This window comes from Lynx canadensis, chromosome A1, assembly GCF_007474595.2.
Source record: "Lynx canadensis isolate LIC74 chromosome A1, mLynCan4.pri.v2, whole genome shotgun sequence".
Classification (NCBI taxonomy): domain Eukaryota; kingdom Metazoa; phylum Chordata; class Mammalia; order Carnivora; family Felidae; genus Lynx; species Lynx canadensis.
This window is the reverse complement of record NC_044303.2, coordinates 63,841,216-63,863,335: the sequence shown is the minus strand read 5'-3', so window position 1 is coordinate 63,863,335 and position 22,120 is coordinate 63,841,216. Positions and strand designations below refer to the sequence as shown.

The 22,120-nt window shown below is 37.1% G+C and overlaps 1 protein-coding gene across 1 annotated transcript in view; it reads right to left on the bottom strand.

Moving 5' to 3' along the window:
- Positions 1 to 16,010, bottom strand: part of LOC116738136 (glypican-5-like) — a 174,283-nt gene extending 158,273 nt beyond the window's left edge. The window contains exon 1 of the mRNA XM_032593620.1: positions 15,849 to 16,010. Within this exon, the coding sequence (XP_032449511.1) occupies positions 15,849 to 16,010 (162 nt within the window). The remainder of the gene's footprint in view (positions 1 to 15,848) is intronic.
- Between the last annotated feature and the right edge of the window lie 6,110 nt (positions 16,011 to 22,120).

Below are 22,120 nucleotides of genomic sequence, written 5' to 3'. Positions count from 1 at the left end.
GTAGAAATAAATAAATAAATAAATGCCAAAAGTAACAAAGATTAGAAAATACCAGATAACACCACCAGAAACTACAACTCTACAAGCATCATAATGGCAATGAATTCATATCTTTCAGTACTCACTCTAAACGTCAATGGACTCAATCCTCCAATCAAAAGACACAGGGTAACAGAATGGATAAGAAAACAAGATCCATCTATATGCTGTTTACAAGAGACCCACTTTAGACCTAAAGACACCTTCAGATTGAAAGTAAGGGGATGGAGAACCATCTATCATGTTAATGGTCAACAAAGTAAAGCCGGAGTAGCCATACTCATATCAGACAATCTAGACTTAAAAGACTGTATCAAGAGATGCAGAAGGGCATTATATCATAATCAAAGGGTCTATCCACCAAGAAGACCTAACAATTGTAAACATTCATGAGCCAAATGTTGTAGCACCCAAATATATACATTAATTAATCACAAATATAAAGAAACTCATCGATAGTAATACCATAATAGTAGGAGACTTCAACACCCCACTCACAGCAATGGACAATTCCTCTAATCAAAAAATAAACAAGGAAACAATGGCTTTGAATGACACACTGGACCAGATGGACTTCACAGATATATTCAGAACATTTCATCCTAAAGCAGCAGAATATACATTCTTCTCCACTGCACATGGAACGTTCTCCAGAATAGACCATATACTGGGACACAAATCAGCCCTAAGTAACTACAAAAATATCAAGATCATACCGTGCATATTTTCAGACCACAACGCAATGAAACTTGAAATAAACCACAAGAAAAAATTTGGAAAGGTAACAAATACTTGGAGACTGAAGAACATCCTACTAAAGACTGAATGGGCTAACCAAGCAGTTAAAGAGGAAATTAAAAAGTATATGGAAGTCAATGAAAATGATAACACCACAACCCAAAACCTCTGGGAGGCAGCAAAGGCAGTCATAAGAGGAAAGTATATAGCAATCCAGGCCTTCCTAAAGAAGGAAGATCTCTGATACACAACCTAACCTTATGCCTTAATAAGCTGGAAAAAGAACAGCAAATAAAACCCAAAACCAGCAGAAGACAGGAAATAATAAATATTAGAGCAGAAATCAATGCTATCGAAACCAAAAAAACAGTAGAACAGATCAATGAAACCAGAAGCTGGTTCTTTGAAAGAATTAACAAAATTGATAAACGACTAGCCAGTTTGATAAAAAAAGAAAAAGGAAAGACCCAAATAAGTAAAATCAAGAATGAAAGAGAAGAGATCACAACCAACACAACAGAAATAAAAACAATAATAAGAGAATATTATGAGCAATTATATGCCAACAAAATGGGCAATCTGGAAGAAATGGACAAATTCCTAGAAACATATAAACTACCAAAACTGAAACACAAAGAAATACAAAATTTGAACAGACCCATAACCAGTAAGGAAATCGAATTAGTAATCAAAAATCTGCCAAAAAACAAGAGTCCAGGACCAGATGGCTTTCCAGGGGAATTCTACCAAACATTTAAGGAAGAGTTAACACCTATTCTCTTGAAGCTGTTCCAAAAAATAGAAATGGAAGGAAAGCTTCCAAACTCTTTCAATGAAGCCAGCATTACCTTGATTCTAAAACCAGACAAAGACCCCACTAAAAAAGAGAACTATAGGCCAATTTCCCTGATGAACATGGATGTAAAAATCCTCCACAAGATAGTAGCCAACTGGATCCAACAATACATTAAAAAAAGTATTCAACACGACTAAATGGGATTTATACCTGGGATGCAGGTTTAATATCTGCAAAACAATTAACGTGATTCATCACATCAATAAAAGAAATGACAAGAACCATATGATCCTCTCAATAGATGCAGAGAAAGCATTTCACAAAATACAGCATCCTTTCTTGATAAAAACCCTCAAGAAAGCAGGGATTTAAGGAGCACACCTCGAGATCATATAAGTCATCTATGAACAACCCAACGCTAATATCATCCTCAATGGGGAAAAACTGACAGCTTTTCCCCTAAGGTCAGGAACAAGACAGGGATGTCCACTCTCGCCACTGTTATTCAACATAGTATTGGAAGTCTTAGCCTCTGCAATCAAACAACACAAAGAAATAAAAGGCATCCAAATCAGCCAGGGGGAGGTCAAACTTTCACTCTTCACAGATGACAAGATACTCTATATGGAAAACCCAAAAGATTCCACCAAGATTCTGCTAGAATTGATTCAGCAGAAGTTGCAGGATATAAAATCAACGCACAGAAATTGGCTGCATTCCTATACACCAACAATGAAGCCACAGAAAGAGAAATCAAGGGATCGATCCCATTTATAGTTGCACAAAAAACATAAAATACCTAGGAATAAATCTAACCAAGGAGGTGAAAAATCTATACACTGAAAACTATAGAAAGCTTATGAAAGAAATTGAAGAAGACACAAAAAAATGGAAAAAGATTCCATGCTCCTGGATAGGAAGAACAAATATTGTTAAAATGTCGATATTACCCAAAGCAATCTACATATTCAATGCAATCCCTATGAAAATAACACCAGCATTCTTCACAGAGCTAGAACAAATAATCCTAAAATTTGTATGGAACCAGAAAAGACCCTGATCTTGAAAAAGATCAAAGCTATCTTGAAAAAGAAAACCAAAGCAGGAGGCCTCACAATCCCAGACTTCAAGCTATACTACAAAGCTGTAACCATCAAGACAGTATGGTACTGGCACAACAACAGACACTCAGATCAATGGAACAGAATAGAGAACCCAGAAATGGACCCACAAATGTATGGCCAACTAATCTTTGACAAAGCAGGAAAGAATATCCCATGGAATAAAGACAGTCTCTTCAGCAAGTGGTGCTGGGAAAACTGGAGAAGAATGAACCTGGACCACTTTCTTACACCACACACAAAAATAAACTCGAAGTGGATGAAAGACCTCAATGTAAGACAGGAAGCCATCAAAATCCGTGAGGAGAAATAGGCAAAAACTTCTTTGATCTTGCCTGCAGCAATTTCTTACTCAACACGTCTCCAGAGGCAAGAAAAACAAAAGCAAAAATGAACTACTGGGACCTCATCAAAATAAAAAGCTTCTGCACAGTGAAGGAAACAATCAGCAAAACTAAAAGGCAACCAACAGAACGGGAGAAGATATTTGCAAATGACATATCAGATAAAGGGTTAGTATCCAAAATCTACAAATAATTTATCAAACTCAACACCCAAAAAACAATCCAGTGAAGAAATGGGCAAAAGACATGAATAGACCCTTCTCCAAAGAAGACATCCAGATGGCCAACCGACACATGAAAAAATGCTCCACATCACTCATCACCAGGGAAATACAATCAAAACCACAATGAGATACCACCTTACACCTGTCAGAATGGCTAACATTAACAACTCAGGCAACAACAGATGTTGGCGAGGATGCGGAGAAAGAGGAGCTCTTTTGCATTGTTGGTGGGAATGCAACCTGGAGCAGCCACTCTGGAAAACAGTATGGAGGTTCCTCAAAAAACTAAAAATAGTACTACCGTCTGACCCAGCAATTGCACTACTAGGCATATATCCAAGGGATACAGGTATGCTGTTTCGAAGGGACACATGCACCCCCATATTTATACCAGCACTATCAACAATAGCCAAAGTATGGAAAGAGCCCAAATGTCCATCGACGGATGAATGGATAAAGAAAATGCGGTGTGTGTATACACACACACACACACACACACACACACACACAATGGAGTATTACTCAGCAATCAAAAAGAATGAAATCTTGCCGTATGCAACTACGTGGAACTGGAGGGTATTATGCTAAGTGAAATTAGTCAGAGAAATACAAAAATCATTATGACTTCACTTACATGAGGACTTTAAGAGACAAAACAGATGAACATAAGGGAAGGGAAACAAAAATAATATAAAAACAGGGAGGGGGACAAAACAGAAGAGACTCATAAATATGGAGAACAAACTGAGGGTTGCTGGAGGCGTTGTGGGAGGGGGGATGGGCTAAATGGGTAAGGGGCATTAAGGAATCTACTGAAATCATTGCTTCCCTATATACCAGCTAATTTGGATGCAAATTTTAAAAAATAAAAAATAAAGTTAAATCAAAAGAAAAAAATTTTTAAGTAAAAACTAATAGAAGATGTAATTTAATTAGTTGTGAACTACCTATGATGTTTTAACTTCGGAAACTAATAAGAATTTTTATAAAAATAATGGGAGAAGGAAGGGAAAGGGGAGAGAAGAAAAGTGTTTTCAACACTTCCCGGGAAAAGAATGCTTTGGTTAACATGAATTGTACTGTGTAGAAACATCCTTTGAGTTGACCAGCGGACTACACAGATGGATGGGTACACCACTTACAGAAATGCTTCTCTGCTTAATGGCATAGGAATAATCTCAATATGCTCATTAATAGATACAAGAGGCCAGACTTCCTAAATCAGAATCCTGGATATAGGAGCAAAGAATCTGTTATCTTTCTCATTCCCAAGTTCTCAAATAAAACTTTGAGAACCAGTGTCAAGAAACAGCCAAATCACTTTGCTTTGATTCATTGTCCAACAAGCAAGCTTCTTCTCCATAACTTCATCTCCTAAGAAGACAACTTTGAAGACACCAGAAGAGTGTGCCAAATAGAAACACATGTTTAGAATTCCATAATTAACATAATACATTCATTTTATAAGTCAGTTTCTTTTAAATCTGACACCCAACTGATTGATTCTGGGGAAACTAATAAAGTTGTGTGCTTAAGCATGCAAATTAAAAAATCAAATCTGAGGCAGTGAAACACCCAAATTTAATCATCCTGTGAGACTCTTGCGGGCACCATCTGAATTACAATAATACCTACATGGACAATTTTTTTAGTTTGATAGTTTAAAAACATACAAATGGTTTTATAAGTTGAAGTGCCCAGAGTACACATATAGTTAGTTAAACTCAGGGTATTGGTGGAGATATTAGAGATACAGTAAGGAAAGGTAATGCTGATAAACCAAAGTGAATTTCAGGATTCTGTAATTCTGCCAAAAAAATTATCAGAGACATTTTCATTCAGAATGTGAGAAGACTATATACACCATTTAATGAGAAAAAAAGGGTGTCCATAATTTGAGAGCCTGAATCACTCTGACCGTTTCTGCCAAAGTTTGAAAGCCACATGCATTCTTTCGGTTATTTATATTTACCTGGTGGTATGCTAAAATTCATAACTGTTGGATAAAATTCTTTTATAACCTTTATATATTAAGGCAGTCAGCAAACTAATAATGCACTCTCATAAAACTCTTGCCAATGTAAATCACTACTGAGAACTCAGCCTGACATTTGAATTACTTGAATTTATATCAATGACTTGCTGAATATTCAGCAATGTTAGAAATATACTCAATATTAATAATGACTTTGAAGAGAAAGTCTTTGCTGAAATCTGTTGGATAGTTTTTGAAATGAAAACCATTTAAATAAAATTTTTTTTCAATTTAATCATGAAATTTTATTTCACTAAAATTAAGATTTTTTCCCCCATGTAGAGCAAATGGCTTTCAGCCTTTTACGTTAAAAAGCTTATGAGAATTATTTGCAACTGGCATTTTTGTTTTCTATTTGCTTTCCTTGGAGTCTAATGTGAAATAGTCAGAGACAACTAGGACCAAATATCTGCTTTCACTTTCAGGTTAAGAAAAAATGGTTTTACTGGTGTTAATTAAGGGTATGTTGAAAACCATGTACCTTCATTATCTTTGACAAGCTCCAGGCAATTTTATTTTTCTTTCAAAGTTCTGTCATCTTGTCTTGCAGTGTTTTATTTGCTAAATTTTGTTTTGTTTTGTTTTCCTACATAAAAGAACAAATGGAAATAGATGGTAAAGCAAGTTTAATGGAAAGATGTCTGTGGCGTATAGTCAAGAAAAAAAGAGTATGTTTTAAAAGAGCATATTTTGTGAAAAAGTCAATTTCCAAGGTTACTTGGAATACTACTATATTGCAATACTACGTGACTGCATGTAACATCATTAAAAGGACAGGACTGTGAAGATGGAGAACAGGCTGGTTGTTGGGGACTGGAATTCAGGCGGGGGCAGAGTGGTGGTGAGAGAACCATAAGGAGTGGCAAAGGGAGTTCCTCTGGGGTGATGGGAGTTCTGTACCTTGACCGTTGTGGTTATACAACCTAAACATGTGATCACACAGCATAGAACCACACTGCATAGAAGCCCAGTTAACAGCATCAGCATTGTTCCAATGCTGTTTTCTGGTTTTGCTGTTGTGTTACAGGAGGTGGGTGTCCCCTTTGGAGGCCACTGGGCAGAGGGTTGAAGGCACTCTCTATACTATTTTTGGAACTTCTCATGAGTTTATAATTATTTCAAAATAAAACGTTTCTTCTTTATAAAAGCTATGCATTTTGTAAAGTTGATGATAGTCATCATTAGCAATAAAATTAAGTTTTTGGTGATTTGTTACTGCTTGGAAAACTCCACCCAACGTACATGATATGTTCGGGATACTTCTGAAAACTTCTGAAAAACAAAATCCATGTGGAATACACTAAAATTCATTTGAGAGAGCACTGGGGTCGGAGTAGGGCACATAGGGGAGTTCTGCAGCCATGCCTCAAGATGCCACAACTCAGGTAAACAAAAAGGTCTCTGTAGCCGTTGATAAACACAGATGTGTTCTGCACAACACATGCTGTGGACAGAACAACTCACCGTGGTTCTAAGTAATAAGTCTTGATCACAGTCACAGGGCAGTTTGGAGCATAATCCAGAGTGAGTAGAACTAAGGATTGGTCAGTGTTATGGTAGCTAATGATCTCTAAGTAATACCAGGAAGGCACAACCAGTGATGTAATAATAACAACGATGGCTCAGCACTTTCCATGGACTGCACACTGTGCTGTATATGAGCTCATTGTATATGCACTAGGAGCTGTGTGGCTGTTACTGCTATTACCCCATTTTAAAGACATGGAAGCAGTCTCAGCTATGTATTGTGGGGTGTCCAGTGATAGACAGTGGAAAGATATCACTCAAGGACAGAGAGGGATGTCACTCAACAGACCCAAGAGACCAATGCAGAGATACTACACTATTGCAACTCATGTTCCAGGATGGTGGGAGTGATGTTTTCCTTCTGCTCTGCCTCCACAGGTCTTACACGATGCCTGGCACAGAACAGATGTTCAGTAAATGTACAGGAAAATGAATGATGGTAATATATCTGAGCATGCATGTGTGTGTATGAGTGAGTGTACATGTTTTATGGTAAAAAAAAAGTCTAGAAGGCTACCCAGGACAAAGTTAACAGTGAGTATTTCTAGATGCTAGAATTATAGAGAACTTACTTATGCTTTTGTTCTGTTACCTTGTCTGTATCTTCTACTTCTCATAATAAACATACTATACTTACAAAATAAAATAGTAAAAGTGACCTGAATCTTAAGAGGCCTTCTCAATCACTACCTGTGTCCAGAAAAACCAATTATATGTATCAAGTAATAGAACTGACCTTCCCATTGTTTAATGTATAACAGAATGGCAATTTCACATTTTGCTTTTGTTTTTTAATGGTACTTAACCTGTTTCATTACAAAAAAACAAAAACAAAAACAAAAAACAAAAACAATCTTAATGCAATTGAAGACAGTATTATTTTGCTTTTAATGGGAAGAAAAATTGTGCCACTCATGTAATAAATCTTTATGTCCAACACATAGCTCCAGGGTCTAGGATCATACCTGACATAAAATCGATTTGCAATAAATGTTGGATAAATGAATGAAAAGGCTAAAAGGAAGCATCCTGGAATTGAAATAGCACTGTGTACACTAAGGAAATTTTCCATACTAGTGTAAAATCTTACCCAAAAGTTCCAATGGAAGAAGATCAGCACTAAGTGAATAAAAATGGAAGGAAAAAGGTTCACAGAGATGGCTCACTGAGCTGGAGGGTGAGCACCTTTCAGATTGGACAACTGACACTGAGATCAGAGAAGAAATTACAGCCTTCATTAGTGGTCTCACATTTGTTTGAGTGTATGTCTCTTTGGTCCATGGTTATACCGTCCCTGATACAGTGTATTGGTGTGACAGTAAGTTTTATGTGTCAACTTGATTGGGTAAAGGGGTACCCAAATATCTGGTTGGATATGATTTCTAGGTGTGTCTGTTTGGATGTTTATGGAAGAGGTCAGCACTTAAATCAATGCACTGGGTAAAAACTATGTCTCTCCCCAATGTGGGGGGGCATCATCCCCTCTGCTGAGGGCCTGAACAGAACAAAAATGCAGAAGAATAGAGAATGTTCTCTTTGTGTGCTCCGCTGGGACATTAGTCTTCTCTTGTCTTTGGACTGGAACTTATACCATCAGCCTTCAGCTTTTCAGACCTTTGGACTGGGACAGAACTGTATCATCAGCTCTTCTGGGTCTCTAGTGTACAGAGAACAGATCACGGGACTTAGTTTCCATAATCACATGAACCAATTCCTCATTTTAGACACATATCCTACTGGTTCTGTTTCTCTGGCAGAACTCTGACAATACAGTTAGGCAGGGCCCTCTAAAAAGCAGATGCAATACAGAATTACTTGCAAGGATCTTACTAGGGATATACCAGTAAGAGAAAATTGGGAGGGAGCCAGGAAACGCTGGGAGAGCTTTCAAACTGTGATGCGAGTCAGCCCCCAGTGAAGGAGAGAAGGTCGGAGAGAAGTGTTGCAGTCTGTTGTCCTCTAAGGAAGATGTCATGGCAGCCAGGAGCCAAAGTCAAGAGTCACAGGAGTCCCTCTGGTGTCTCCTAGAAACAAGCCTGACTTAATCACCCTGCCACACTCACTCATGACTGATGGGGAACAGCCCATGGAGGCATGGCCTCTGTAGGAATGGAGTAATAAATGTCAGAGTTCACCGCCTTGGCCCTCAGGCAGGTCAGCTCCCTGCAGGTGGAGATCTGTGAGGCCAATTCTCATGCAAACCTGAAAGTTCCTATCAAACAATACCTTTAAAAATAACCTTTCACCTTAAATAATGGCACAAAACATAAATTTTAATCCAAGGGTCAAACGCAGAATGTTATACTCTGCTATCAGTGACAGGGTTAACCTACAGAGGTGTACGTTCTCCATAAAGCAACAAGCACCTTCCATGGATGATTAATATGGAGGTTTATATTATATTTATTCTTGATATGTCTGCCAAATGTATATCCTGCACAGAAACAGAGTAAACACTCAGATGAATGAATTTCATAAGTAAATTTGAGATACACACTCATACATGCACACATGTACACACCACACATATATTATACCTTGTTCCTTAGTTTGCTATTTCTCTTATAAATATTTTCTTTCATTATTTTGTTTTAATAACCTCCTAATTTTAACAAATCATAATTTTATGGGTAAGTTATGAAGATTTAAAATAAACAGTATTTTCAGAATATATGATGTGATCACTAGTTTGAATTGCAAATGTCCCTAATTCCTCTCCACTTTTACTCACACTCACCCACTCACACTGACAGACACATACACATATTTTTATGAATTCTACACCTCTTTTTGGTCTAGTTTCAAATGACATTTCTCTCCTTTTCCAAACAACTAAAGCATATTGCTTTATAGACTGGATTTGGGAATCTGCATATGCTATACCATGAGCATGGATGGAAGGCAGAATCGATGTCTTTTATAATTTTTATCTCAGATTGCCTAACAGATTGCTGGACTAGTGCTTTGTATGTAATCAATATTTTATTGATTGTGAAAAATAAACAGTTATTTATGAAATGTTAGATTGAGAATTTTGAGTTCTTTATCTGCTTTATCATTAAAAAAATGGGATTTGTACTTTATGTTGTTTAAATCTTTTTTAAACCCTTTATTTATTCTTTTTGAGAGAGAGAGCACATGTGCATGCAACAATGGGGGAGGGGTAGAGGGGGAGGGAGAGAGAGAATCTTAACCAACTTTCACACTCAGCATGGAGGCTGACACAGGGCTCAATCGCATAACCAACCATGAGCTCATGACCTGAGCTGAAATCAAGAGTTGGATGCTTAACCAACTGAGCTGCACAGGTGCCCCAATATGTTATATTATTTAAATAATGATTTTGCTTATTTTGTTTTTTATTTGACAGAGAGAGAGAGAGAGAGAGAGAGAGAGAGAGAGAACATGTGCAAGCAGGGGAGAGGGGAAGAGAGAAAGAATCTTTTTTTTTTTTTTAATTTTTTTTTTCAACGTGTATATATTTTTGGGACAGAGAGAGACAGAGCATGAACAGGGGAGGGGCAGAGAGAGAGGGAGACACAGTATCAGAAACAGGCTCCAGGCTCTGAGCCATCAGCCCAGAGCCCGACGCGGGGCTCGAACTCACAGACCGCGAGATCGTGACCTGGCTGAAGTCGGACGCTTAACCGACTGCGCCACCCAGGCACCCCGAGAAAGAATCTTTTTAAGAACATTAATTTTATTTTCTTAACACATAGTGCAATATTGGTCTCAGAAGTAGAATTCAGTGACTCATCACTTACATACAACACCCGGTGCTCATCACCACAAGTGCCCTCTGTAATACCCATCACCTGTCTAGCCCATCTCCCATCCGTCTCCTTCCATCAACCCTCAGTTTGTTCTCTACCTTTAGGAGTCTCTTGTAGTTTCCCTCTCTTCTCTTCTTCCACCCTTCCCATGTGTTCATCTGTTTTGTTTCTTAAATTCCACATATGAGTGAAATCATATGGTTTTTGTCTTTCTCTGATTGACTTATTTCACTTAGCGTAATACACTCTAGTTCCATCCAGGTTGTTGCAAATGCAAGATTTCATTGCTTTCAAAGGCTGAATAATAGTCGTGTGTGTGTGTGTGTGTGTGTGTGTGTGTGTGTATGCCAACTTCTTTCACCATTCATCAGTTGATGGATATTTAGGCTCTCTCCATAGTTTGGCTATTGTTGACAATGCTGCTATAAACATTGGGGTGCATGTACAGCTTTGAATCTGCATTTTCATAACCTTTGGATAAATACCTAATAGTGTAATTGCTGGATCATAGGGTAGCTCTATTTTTAGTTTTGTGAGAAATTTCCACACTGTTCTCAAGAGTGGCTGCACCAGTTTGTCTTCCCCCCAACAGTGCAAGAGGGTTCCCCTTTCTCCACACCGTTGCTAACACCTGTTGTTTCTTATGTTGTTAATTTTAGCCATTTGACAGGTGTAAGCTTATGTCTTATCATGGTTTTGATTTGTATTTTCCTAAGAGAGAGAATCTTAAGCAGAGCCCACAGAGCCTGACACAGGGCTTGATCCCACGACTCTGTGATCAAGACCTGAATCAAAATCAAGAGTCAGATGCTCAACCAACTGAGCCACCCAGGCTCAAATAATGGTTTTAAATAACCATAATCCAAAGGTAGATAACCATATATAAATATCATTATATTTACTTAGTTTTCTGACAGTGGAAATTACATTGATAGTTAAATTATAGAATTTATCTCAGTGTAAATGTTACACATAACAACAAATGTAAAAAGCACATTTCCCTAAATGTTAAAAAAAATGTTTTCATCCAACCATAATGAGGACTCATTTTCCATATCAGGAATCTTTAAAAATAATTTTAAATTGGTATTATAGTGAATCTTTGGCAAAGATAACTAGTTGCATAATTTGGGGAAAGACAATTTTCTATAGTACTTTGCTTCAAATATCCTAAGCTATCTTTTTCCCTAATATAATATTTCTGGGCTATATCTTTGAAAACCTTTTACCAAAACCACTCCTCTTTCATTTTATATACGTATTAATACAACATTTAAAAACCAAAAAATTACCAATATTCTGATTTGTTTTTATTCTCTTTAAATGAACAGGGTTGACATTACCTACTATTGACATGTTTGTTACCAGGTAACTTAGGACAAATGATCACTAGGAAGTCTGGTCTACATCAATGTTATCCCAAGTGTGGTCCTCAGAAGGACATCATCACTATCACCAGGGCTCTTGATGAATGTGCAAATCTGTGGGTCCCCCACAGATCAACTGAGTCAAAACCTCTGGGGGTATTGCCCAAAGATCTATATTATAACAAGCTCTATGAGTGATTTTTTTGCTGAAGTTTGAGAAATACAGTCCCACATGACAGCTGGGTGTTTCACAGATACAGAAACATAAATTTGGATGATTGACTAGACTTCATTTCTCATGTAAAAACTTTAGTAATATTGGAAATACTATTATAGAATAAGGAAATCCTTTATCATCAAGGATTCATACTATTTTACACAAATTCCTAAAATCATTTTTGTCATAAATTCTCATGATGTAGCCACGAACAAAGTGATTAAAGAGTACCACTCTCAGGAAGAGGAGAAGCATCTGGGTCTTCTTACTGAGATGCTCTGGTAGGGTTAATTAGAATTCTAGCTACAGGGATGACTGCATGGCTCAGTCAGTTCAGTGTCTGACTACTGATTTCAGCTCAGGTTCCTGAATTTGAGCCCTGCGTCGGACTCTGTGCTGATGGTGCATAAACTGCTTGGGATTCTCTCTCTCCCCGTCTCTCTACCCCTTTCTCTCTCTCTCTCTCTCTCTCTCTCTCTCAAAATAAATAATTATATTTTTAAAAAGATTTCTAGCTATATTTAAGGGACCAGATCATGGAGTCAGGGTACAAAATACCAAGAAAAACATGATGAAAGGCAAGACCAAACTACTATGCTCAAGAGGGAAATGCAGAGGTCAAATTCAGAGGACAAAATTAGAGGAAGTAAAGATGAAATACAGTACAAGTTTCAAAGTCAAGGCAAAGAATACTGAGGTCAAAGATGACGCTCTAGAGAAAGAAAAAAAAAGGATATTGCACTAATGTTAGAGAACTTGAGTCCCTAAAGTACCAGGTGAAAGAGTTTTCTCTAGCCTTCTACTCAATTTGTCTTGATTCCTTCTTTCTACCTTGATTCCTTCTTTCTAAGGTCATGTAACAAGTGATAAAGCCAAAAAAGAAAGCAAACATCAAATCCTTCCATTCACCCATCTTTTAACATATACATGCATAGCTTTATGAGAATGAAACCTGATATTTCATTAAATTTAAATCACTTAAATCCACCAATGCCCACCAAATTTGTTTTAAAATGTCTCTCTCACTTTGGGTGAAAAGACTTTATGTTCTGATTTCCTTAATAAACAGTTATTTTGAATTTTGTCACAATTCATTCCATTGTTCTTTGCCATGACCTTTTCAAAGGATGTCTTTTTATAGCCACAATATAAAAGCTATTTTAAAGTATATGGTGTATTATTTTTTCTTAAGAGAATTCCACAAATACAGAAGATTGGTCTCCTAATAATAGCTAAAGGTTTTCAATCAAAAGACAAGTTAAAACAGCGAAAAAATACATAGCTCTGCTATAAAAAATACATAAGTATATAACGCACATAATAAAATATACATTGAGTAACAGAAAAAAAACATAGGTATTGATTAGTAAGGGATGCTAGAGGTAAAAAGCTATCAAGACAAACTGATGCACAGGCCAACGAAAAGTAGAAATGAAAAGGGGAAATTAATGGAGATGTACCCAGTGCCTAGTATATGAGGAACTGATACTGTTAACATTTCAGACTGACCAGACATACCATTGCTCTATAAAGATGTGTTATTCTGGAGAGGGTCAGTGTGCCGATTTTGGTGCTAGGGTGTTCACTTGCTGACTCTGCTATTCTCCATCTGCGTGTCCCTGGGCAGACGCTTTCACCCCTCAATAACAAGGGAAAAGGAACGAAATCTTGCCATTTGCAACAACGTGAATGTAACTAAAGTGTATTATGCTAAGCTTAATAAGTCAGTCAGAGAAAGATAACGATCACATGATTTCACTCACATGTGAAATTTAAGAAACAAAACAGATGAACACAGAGGAAAGGAAGGAAAAATAAGATAAGAACAGAGGGAGGCAAACCACAAGAGACTCTGAAACACAGAGAACAAAGTAAGGGTTGCTGGAGGAGTGTTGGGCAAGGGGATGGGCTGAACAGGTGATGGGCATTAAGAAGGACACTTGTTGGGATGAGCACTGGATGTTACATGTAAGTGATGAATCACTAAATTCTACTCCTGAAATCATTATTACACTATATGTTAACTAACTTGGATTTAAATAAAATGTTTAAATAAATAAATAAATAGATAGATAGATAGATAAAATAATATAATAAAATTAAAAAAATAAAAGTCTAACTGTATTGTCTACAAAAAAATAACAAAGGCAAACAATAACACATACTAAATAGGGCTATTTTAAGTGCTAAGTGATTTAATATACATAAAGGTCTTAGAACAGTGCCTGCCTATATCCGTTAGTATTAGCTAGTATCATAAAGAAGCACTGTACAATAGAAATATAATGTAGGCCAAATTCATAACTTCATGTTTCTAGTAGTTGCAATAAGGAAAGCAAAAATAAATAAGTGGGATTAATTTTACTAATATGTTCTATATAGCCCAATTTATGGGTTGAAATTATGGGTGAAACTGAAATTTTCATTGTATGTCTAATTAATCATATGTCTAACTCATCATATGTCTAATTACCAAACTCTCAAAGTTTAGAATGTGACTTTACTTGGAAGCAGGGTCATTGAAGATCTAATTGGTTAAGTTAGGATAAAGTTATATGGGAGTACAGTGGGTCATTAATCCAATATGACCAGTGCCTTTATAAACGGGGAATTTGGACACAGACATGAAAACAGGAAGAATATCACGCAGAAATGAAGGAAGAGATGGGGTGATGCCACTACAAAGCAAGGAATGCTAAAGATTGCCATCAAGCCACCAGAAGCTAGGGAGAGACGTGGACCGATCCCTCCTCACAGCCCTCTGAAGGAAACAACCCAGTAGACACCTTGATCCCAGACTTCTAGCCTCCCAGACAATATATTTCTGTTTAAGCCGCTGGGTTGTGGTATTTTGTTAGAAGAGCCCTAGGAAACTAATAGAGCCCGATATAACAAAACTCATCATTTTAGCATGTCTTCAATATGAAGTATTATAAATGAAATATTTACATCATTTCTGTCATATCAAGTCTTCAAGATCTGGTGTGTATTTTACACAAAAGCACATCTCAATCCCTAGTCACATTTCAAGTGGTAGTGACAAATTATGACCAATGGCTCGCAGGTTGGACAGTAATGTCTTCAACTATGCCCTGAGGTGAGAACTTAAATTCCAATCTTTGCCCGTAACTTTTATCATTACAGGACTTGCGCTGTTATACTAGGAATAAAAATGTTAGTTGAGGGGCGCCTGGGTGGCGCAGTCGGTTAAGCCTCCGACTTCAGCCAGGTCACGATCTCGCGGTCCGTGAGTTCGAGCCCCGCGTCAGGCTCTGGGCTGATGGCTCGGAGCCTGGAGCCTGTTTCCGATTCTGTGTCTCCCTCTCTCTCTGTCCCTCCCCCGTTCATGCTCTGTCTCTCTCTGTCCCAAAAATAAATAAACGTTGAAAAAAAAATTTAAAAAAAAAAATGTTAGTTGATGTTGGAATTACCATTTTCCTGATTACAAATCGTCAGTCTGTTCATCCAATCTGTCCTTACCTTTTTCTATGTCCAGCCTATCACGCACAACTCTCTTGCCCCCTTGCTTTTCTGTCATACTGTCCTTAAAAACTCTGTCACTGAGTCCACCCAATCATTGCTCTCCTCCATGCTCAGGTCAGAGTACACTGCCAGGGAAAAAATTACACACCACAAGAACTGGAATGCTAAATAGTCTATCTTTTACCTCGACGCAGCCTTCAATAGCAAGGCCACCAGTTATTTGTGGGTCAACCCAGAGCTTATCTTCATCTACAACCATCATTCCAATTCCCTTCCTGTCTCTAGAGAATTGGGAGTTGCTCATTTTGCCCAGATTCAATAACGCATTCATGTGTTTACATCCCATCTCCTCCTATGTTCTCATGACCCATGTTCAGCAATCACCTCTGAAGGCTTTTATCTCCCATTGATGGTTTCCTTTCCAGTGCTTCCATATCTTTAGAAAACGTGCTCAAGGCTCAGTCACTAAAAACAAAGAAAAACACAAAAGCAAAGTTCTTTCTTTAACCTGATATCCCCTCTTATTCCTCTTCCCTTTCCACTTTCTCATTCATACCACCAACTTGTCTTCACTTCCATTTGCCCTCTCTCTGGTAACACCAACCACCTTCATATCACCAATTTCCATGGATGCTTTTTGTGTTTATCTTTATCTTTCTTGGAAACCTCATTTCCTGGGCTTTGTGGCCTCAGTCCTCTCCAGCTATTCTTTTTGGCTTCTTCCTGTGTCACTTTTCTCCCACTGGATTCCTAAACCTGATGTGTGTTGAGTTTTCCCTCCTCAAGCCAATGGTTTCCTCCCTGCATTTACAGCCTCCTTTCCTCCTTCCCCCAATGACTATCAGAACCATAGCTTCAATCAATAACCCCCTCAATGTTTCTTAAACTTTGAAGTCACTGATTCTGAGACTCAAATGAAAATGTAGGCACCCTTGTAAAAAAAAAAGGAGTATGCATACATAAACACCCAAGAATTTACATCCCCTGAATTTTAGGAAGGTCTAACCTCTACAGTGATGACTTTCAAAATCACTGGACCTATACCACCCTTGAGATCACCAGTTCAAATTTCCACCAAAGATTGCCTCCTAGATGAGTCCTAGATGCCCTCCAAACATAACTTGGTCCTCTAATTAAACTGCCTATATTTTCGAATGGCCATACTACCAACCCAGTTAAACCATAAATGTATAATTGGTCCCTTTGCATCTATCTGTTGCTTGTTTCCAAAACTTTACTGTCTATATTCACTCTCCAAAATCTATCTTTAGCATCAGCCCTAATTAAACTCTCATCATTTCTTACCTAGCTCCCCGTTAATGGGATTGATGCCCCTAGTTTACCAAGTCCAAATGAAAATCCTTCAAATGTTCCCCATCACTTCCAAGATGACTCCTTAGAAAAGCACTCAATGTTCTTCCTGATACAGAATTTTCCCTCTTACCTCTCTAACTTGTATGTTAACTCCCTCTTAACTCTCTAACTTGTATGTTGCTAAATTGTTAGCAAATTAAATATTATACCATATACTAGATAGAAAGTATTGGTGTTCTATAATAAAATAAAATGTGTTATTAACTATAAAATTTCAGAAGGTAATCTCTATCAATTTTTAATATAAATCTAATACACCATCAATACTTAGAAAAAAACCTAGCCACCTATTGGACCTGCTTTAAATGACATAAAGTTAACTTTTATGGCTATTGTTTATATTTCTTAACAAAATACAGTGGGGAAAAAATTATATGAAACAAAATACACCACTACATGAGTGTCCCGGCATAGTGAATAAAGCATAAGCTGTGGAATCTGACAAGCCTAAGTTTAATTTCTTACCTTGAAATTTCTTTGGTGTTAATCTCTCTTACACTCAATTCCCTTATTTGTAAAATGATGATAATAAAGCCCACTTTTCAGGACTTTTTTTTTTTCTGAATCTCAGTCTTCATGTAGGCTAATTAATCCCAAAAGTTAATACCTCACCTTTCAGAAAAATGAAGATGGAAATAGGACACTTAGATATAAGAAACTGACTTTTTTTTTTTTTTGCACTCTTAGGACACTCCTTACTTTCAAAATAACAGTGTATATTTGTTTAAAAATGTTTTAAACCCACTCAATTTAGAGTTCTATATATAAGCAACAGCTAACAGACTTAGAACTGTCCAACATAAATCCAATAAAAAGAGGAAAAGGTGTTGGAAATAGATTTGTGAGGAAAAACATGAAGGTTTAAAACAGAGAAGAGGCTTCACAATCTGCATGTACATGATAGGCCAGCCCTGAGGCTTGACAGGCAAAAGTCCATTAGTTAAGGTTACACCACTATCAGCATGGCACCCTACATGAGTCCCCTCCCCATGCTTGTACCATCTCCGCATTGCTTGTTACTTCAGTGTCTAAGGGCAAATGAGAGAGTGCTTCTGGGCACTGGTATTTCCTACAGTCTCTCCTTGTCATGAGGTATTCCCTTCTCTCTCTGCTGTTGAATTTGTTAGAGGACTACGCTCTCCTAAGGTGTGAGGTGATTGCATTCTATCAGCCATCACTGGTTCCACTCATCACAGGCACAGAGGAGCACAGAGGAAGGAGTGAGTGACCAGTTCTCCTCACAGAGGAGCTCTTGAAGAATATGTTGAGCCCTTGTCCCAATGTATGTCACTCCTTCTTGGTCTTTGGGGGTAAAAAAATCCAACTTAGGGATCATATTCAACTGGACTTTTTGGGTCAGAATGGTTTCCCCCACTAAGGTAGCAAAGGTCTTCTTTTGGGGCAAATACTGTTTCTCACCACCTCCATGCTCTGTTCATCTTAGCAGTGAGGCCTTAGGTCACGGTGTTCCATTGTCCTTCCAATCTGCATTAGGTGTGTTGCCTGACTTTTTTCTAGCCTCTGTCCTTTGTGACAGCTTTTCTTAAACTCCACTACTGAGTCTTACTTCTTCCAGAATCATAAACTCATTTGGTTTCTGTATCTTTCCATCCTGCATGACTATTTATGCCGTGTATACAGTGAATAGGCATAATAAAAGGAAAGTTCCACTTTTCCTTGAGTTCTTCTTCATAAAACATTCAATATTTTAAGGCCACCCATTCACACTTAGTATATAAGTCTCTAGGCTCTAACATGGATTTATCCCTCACTCGTTTAGGGGAAGAGAGTTGAACATGTACTAGATTAAAATGTAAATACACTTTATGAAAAGTGCAACTTTCTTATTCCGAAATCCAATTTCAGCAAACTTTTCTTAACCTCCAACATTCTCCTTCATGCCCAGGTTCCCAAAAAGACATAAAAGAATTTCCTATGTGACAACTCTCCCCTTAATCTGCCATCTGTCCACAACAAATTCAATACGTGATTTTCTAATGTAAACTAAGGTGTTAAACCTAATTGAATAATACACTCCATTAATTTAAATTAATGAATGAGTCATTGATAAAAGGCACTTTCATTAATGAAAAGAAGAAATCTTTTCAGTATAATTTTAGCAGCAAAACATAACATTAGGAGATACACCTGGTCGAGTGGGCAAGATCATCTTACCACAACCCACAAATCATTCCTATTTCTCCAAGTCACATCCATGATTATAATGCCACTATGTGTTTACTATCATCACAGCATAGAAAGAATTATTTCCTTGAAATCTGAATTTTAAAGGGTATATATGTGTATGCATGTGCATAAGTATATAGTATATTTAGTATATACACACATAAATACGTATGTACATATGTACACATACATAACATATATCATTTATGCTTTTAATGAAAGTAGAACTTCCACGTTATAAGGGTTACAAGTTATTCACCTGATTGAACATATGCTTGACACAGTCATCATGCTAAATGATAAAACAATAGTACCATTTCAATTAAAATCAGAAAGAGGGTAAAGATACTTGTAACTAGTACTATAACTCACTTTGTAATGTAAGTATTAACAATGCAGTTTTAAAAAGAGAAGAAAAAAGAAGGATAACCATTTGTAAGATGGAAAAAATGATTATTTTTAGATATATTAGTATACAGTTTGAAAACACAAAAACACTAACCAAAAAAAAAGTACAGAATCTCTAACACAGTTAAATATAAATATAAGTGAATTGTATAGATTCAACAGTAACTACCAAAAAAGGAAAGAAGCAATAAGAATGTGCTGAAACTATAATGGAGAAAACTATAAAACTACTAAGGGAGATAAAGAAGACTCACATAAACGTAGAGATATCATCTTCTTGAATAGGAAAACTGTACATTGTAAAGATGTCAGTTTCCTCCCTAAATGAAATCTATAAATTCAATGCAATCGCAAGGGGGTGGAAAATACGAAATTGACACGATAATTCTAAAGTTTACCTGCCAGTATAAACCTCTGAATAAGTGGCATCAGTGCATCAGTGTAGGGAGACAAAGATAGGCAATTCAGTAACTCGTGTGGGGAAACTAGTCATCCTCCTGGAAAATATCAAGCTGAAACTCTATCCCACAGCATTCACTATAATACATTCCAGATAAATAAAATATATAAATATAACAGAGTTAAATAATAAAAATGCTAAGGAAATATTTAGTAATATTTTATTCTCCAGAAGAAAAAAAAACATAATATAAGGGAAAATATTGGCAGTGAAAAGATGTCTAGCAACAAGTGGATGTTTAAATACAATATGGTGTATCTGTAAAATGTGCTATCATATTGATAGTTAAATATTGATGCATGAGTAGTTACATGAACATGGACAAATTTCTGGCATGATGGGTGTAAATAGGCAGTGGGAGACACCTGGAGAGATACACCTCAAAGGCCACTGCAGGTTACCTCTGAACTGTGAAACTGTATACAATCTGTATATTCAATTCTATGGGTTTATATTAGACTTATATACAAAGGTAAAGGACTTTATTTCTGAAAATACATATATAAAAATGTTGAAGAGAATATTAAAATATAAATTAAGATTTCAGGACCCTCAGCTGGGTTCTCACATTAATGAGTAAGCGACTCTGGGCAAGCCACTTCCCTGGGTTTCATCTTTCATTCTACCCCAAAGTCTTAGGCTACTCTAAAATTCTCACTTCAGGCAGCAGCATTATATGCATACTGGGGGATCAAAAAATTAACTATACATTCTGCAACAACAACTCAAAAGAGGGAGGACCAGTAGTTAAAAAGAATAAATTCCTAAAGGTGTGGGGGAAATGTGGGTGACCCCAGGATGGGAAAGTGGCAAGACTGCTAGTATAACTAAATCATTCTCTGTCTCTCCAGCCTAATCACATGCATGGAGTAAATGGTGAGCTCTTAACAATGTACTCTACTTCTATACTACTCTTCAACATCAGTTAAAGCCCTATAGTCGTCATTATGCTCCCATAATTGGTAATACTGGTATAGAAAACTATATTAATTTCAAGCTCCAGCAGAAACACAGAAAAACATCAGGATTTATCAAGTGAAGTAAAAAAGGTAGAGAAAAATTATGACTCTCAAAAGTGTAAAGAAGGCGCCATAAACAATAGAGTGTACTTGATTGGAAGAGTGAGCTAAATTAGGTGATTTGTTTTAAAAGCAGTTCCTAGATTTATAGGACTTTGGTATCCGTTTATTTTTGTTCTAATTCAACTACAAGTATAAACTTGTCTCACGTCAAGGTTACAGAAGAAAAGAGGAAATTGTTCTGCCACAAATCAGCTATGTGACCTAAGTTAGTACTCAGCCTCTCTCATTTCAGTTCCTGCAACCATTAAAAAGAAAAAAAGAAAAAACACAGTGGGTTGGCATAGACAACTTCAAGATCACTTGCATTCAAAATCCTGATTGTTTCTGTCTTTTTTCATTCTACACCAAAAATTCTTTTATACTTACATATGCCTAATTGACCTTAGGGATTTTAGAAGTAGTTATAATGGAATAATAAGAAGAATTTTGCTTTAAAAATATAAACAAAATATCAGGTGCCTGCCTAGATGGCTCAGTCGGTTAAGCGTCCGACTCTTGATCTCAGCTCAAGTCATGATCTTATGGTTGTGAGATCCAGTCCTACATCAGGCTCCATGCTGAATGAGTGTGGAATCTGCTTCGGATTCTCTCTTGCCCCCCTCTCTCTCTACCTCCCCCACTCACTCTCTCTCTCTCTCTCAAAATAAATATTAAAAAAGTACACATATACAACACACACACACACACACACACACACACAATCCATACCATTAGGAAATAGGATTCTCAAAGTTGAGGTTTGAGGAACCCAATACATGATGTTTTCATTCTCTATTCAATTTGACACTAACTGAGATATGGTCATGGGAGTCAAATGGAGAACCAATGCCTGTTTTATTACTGATAAAAGCAATACTGACACATACACCTTAGGTGTTCAGCTAAATGGACTTACTAAGTATATGCCTACTTCATGGTGGTATACCCTGCCGGGCATGGGCACAG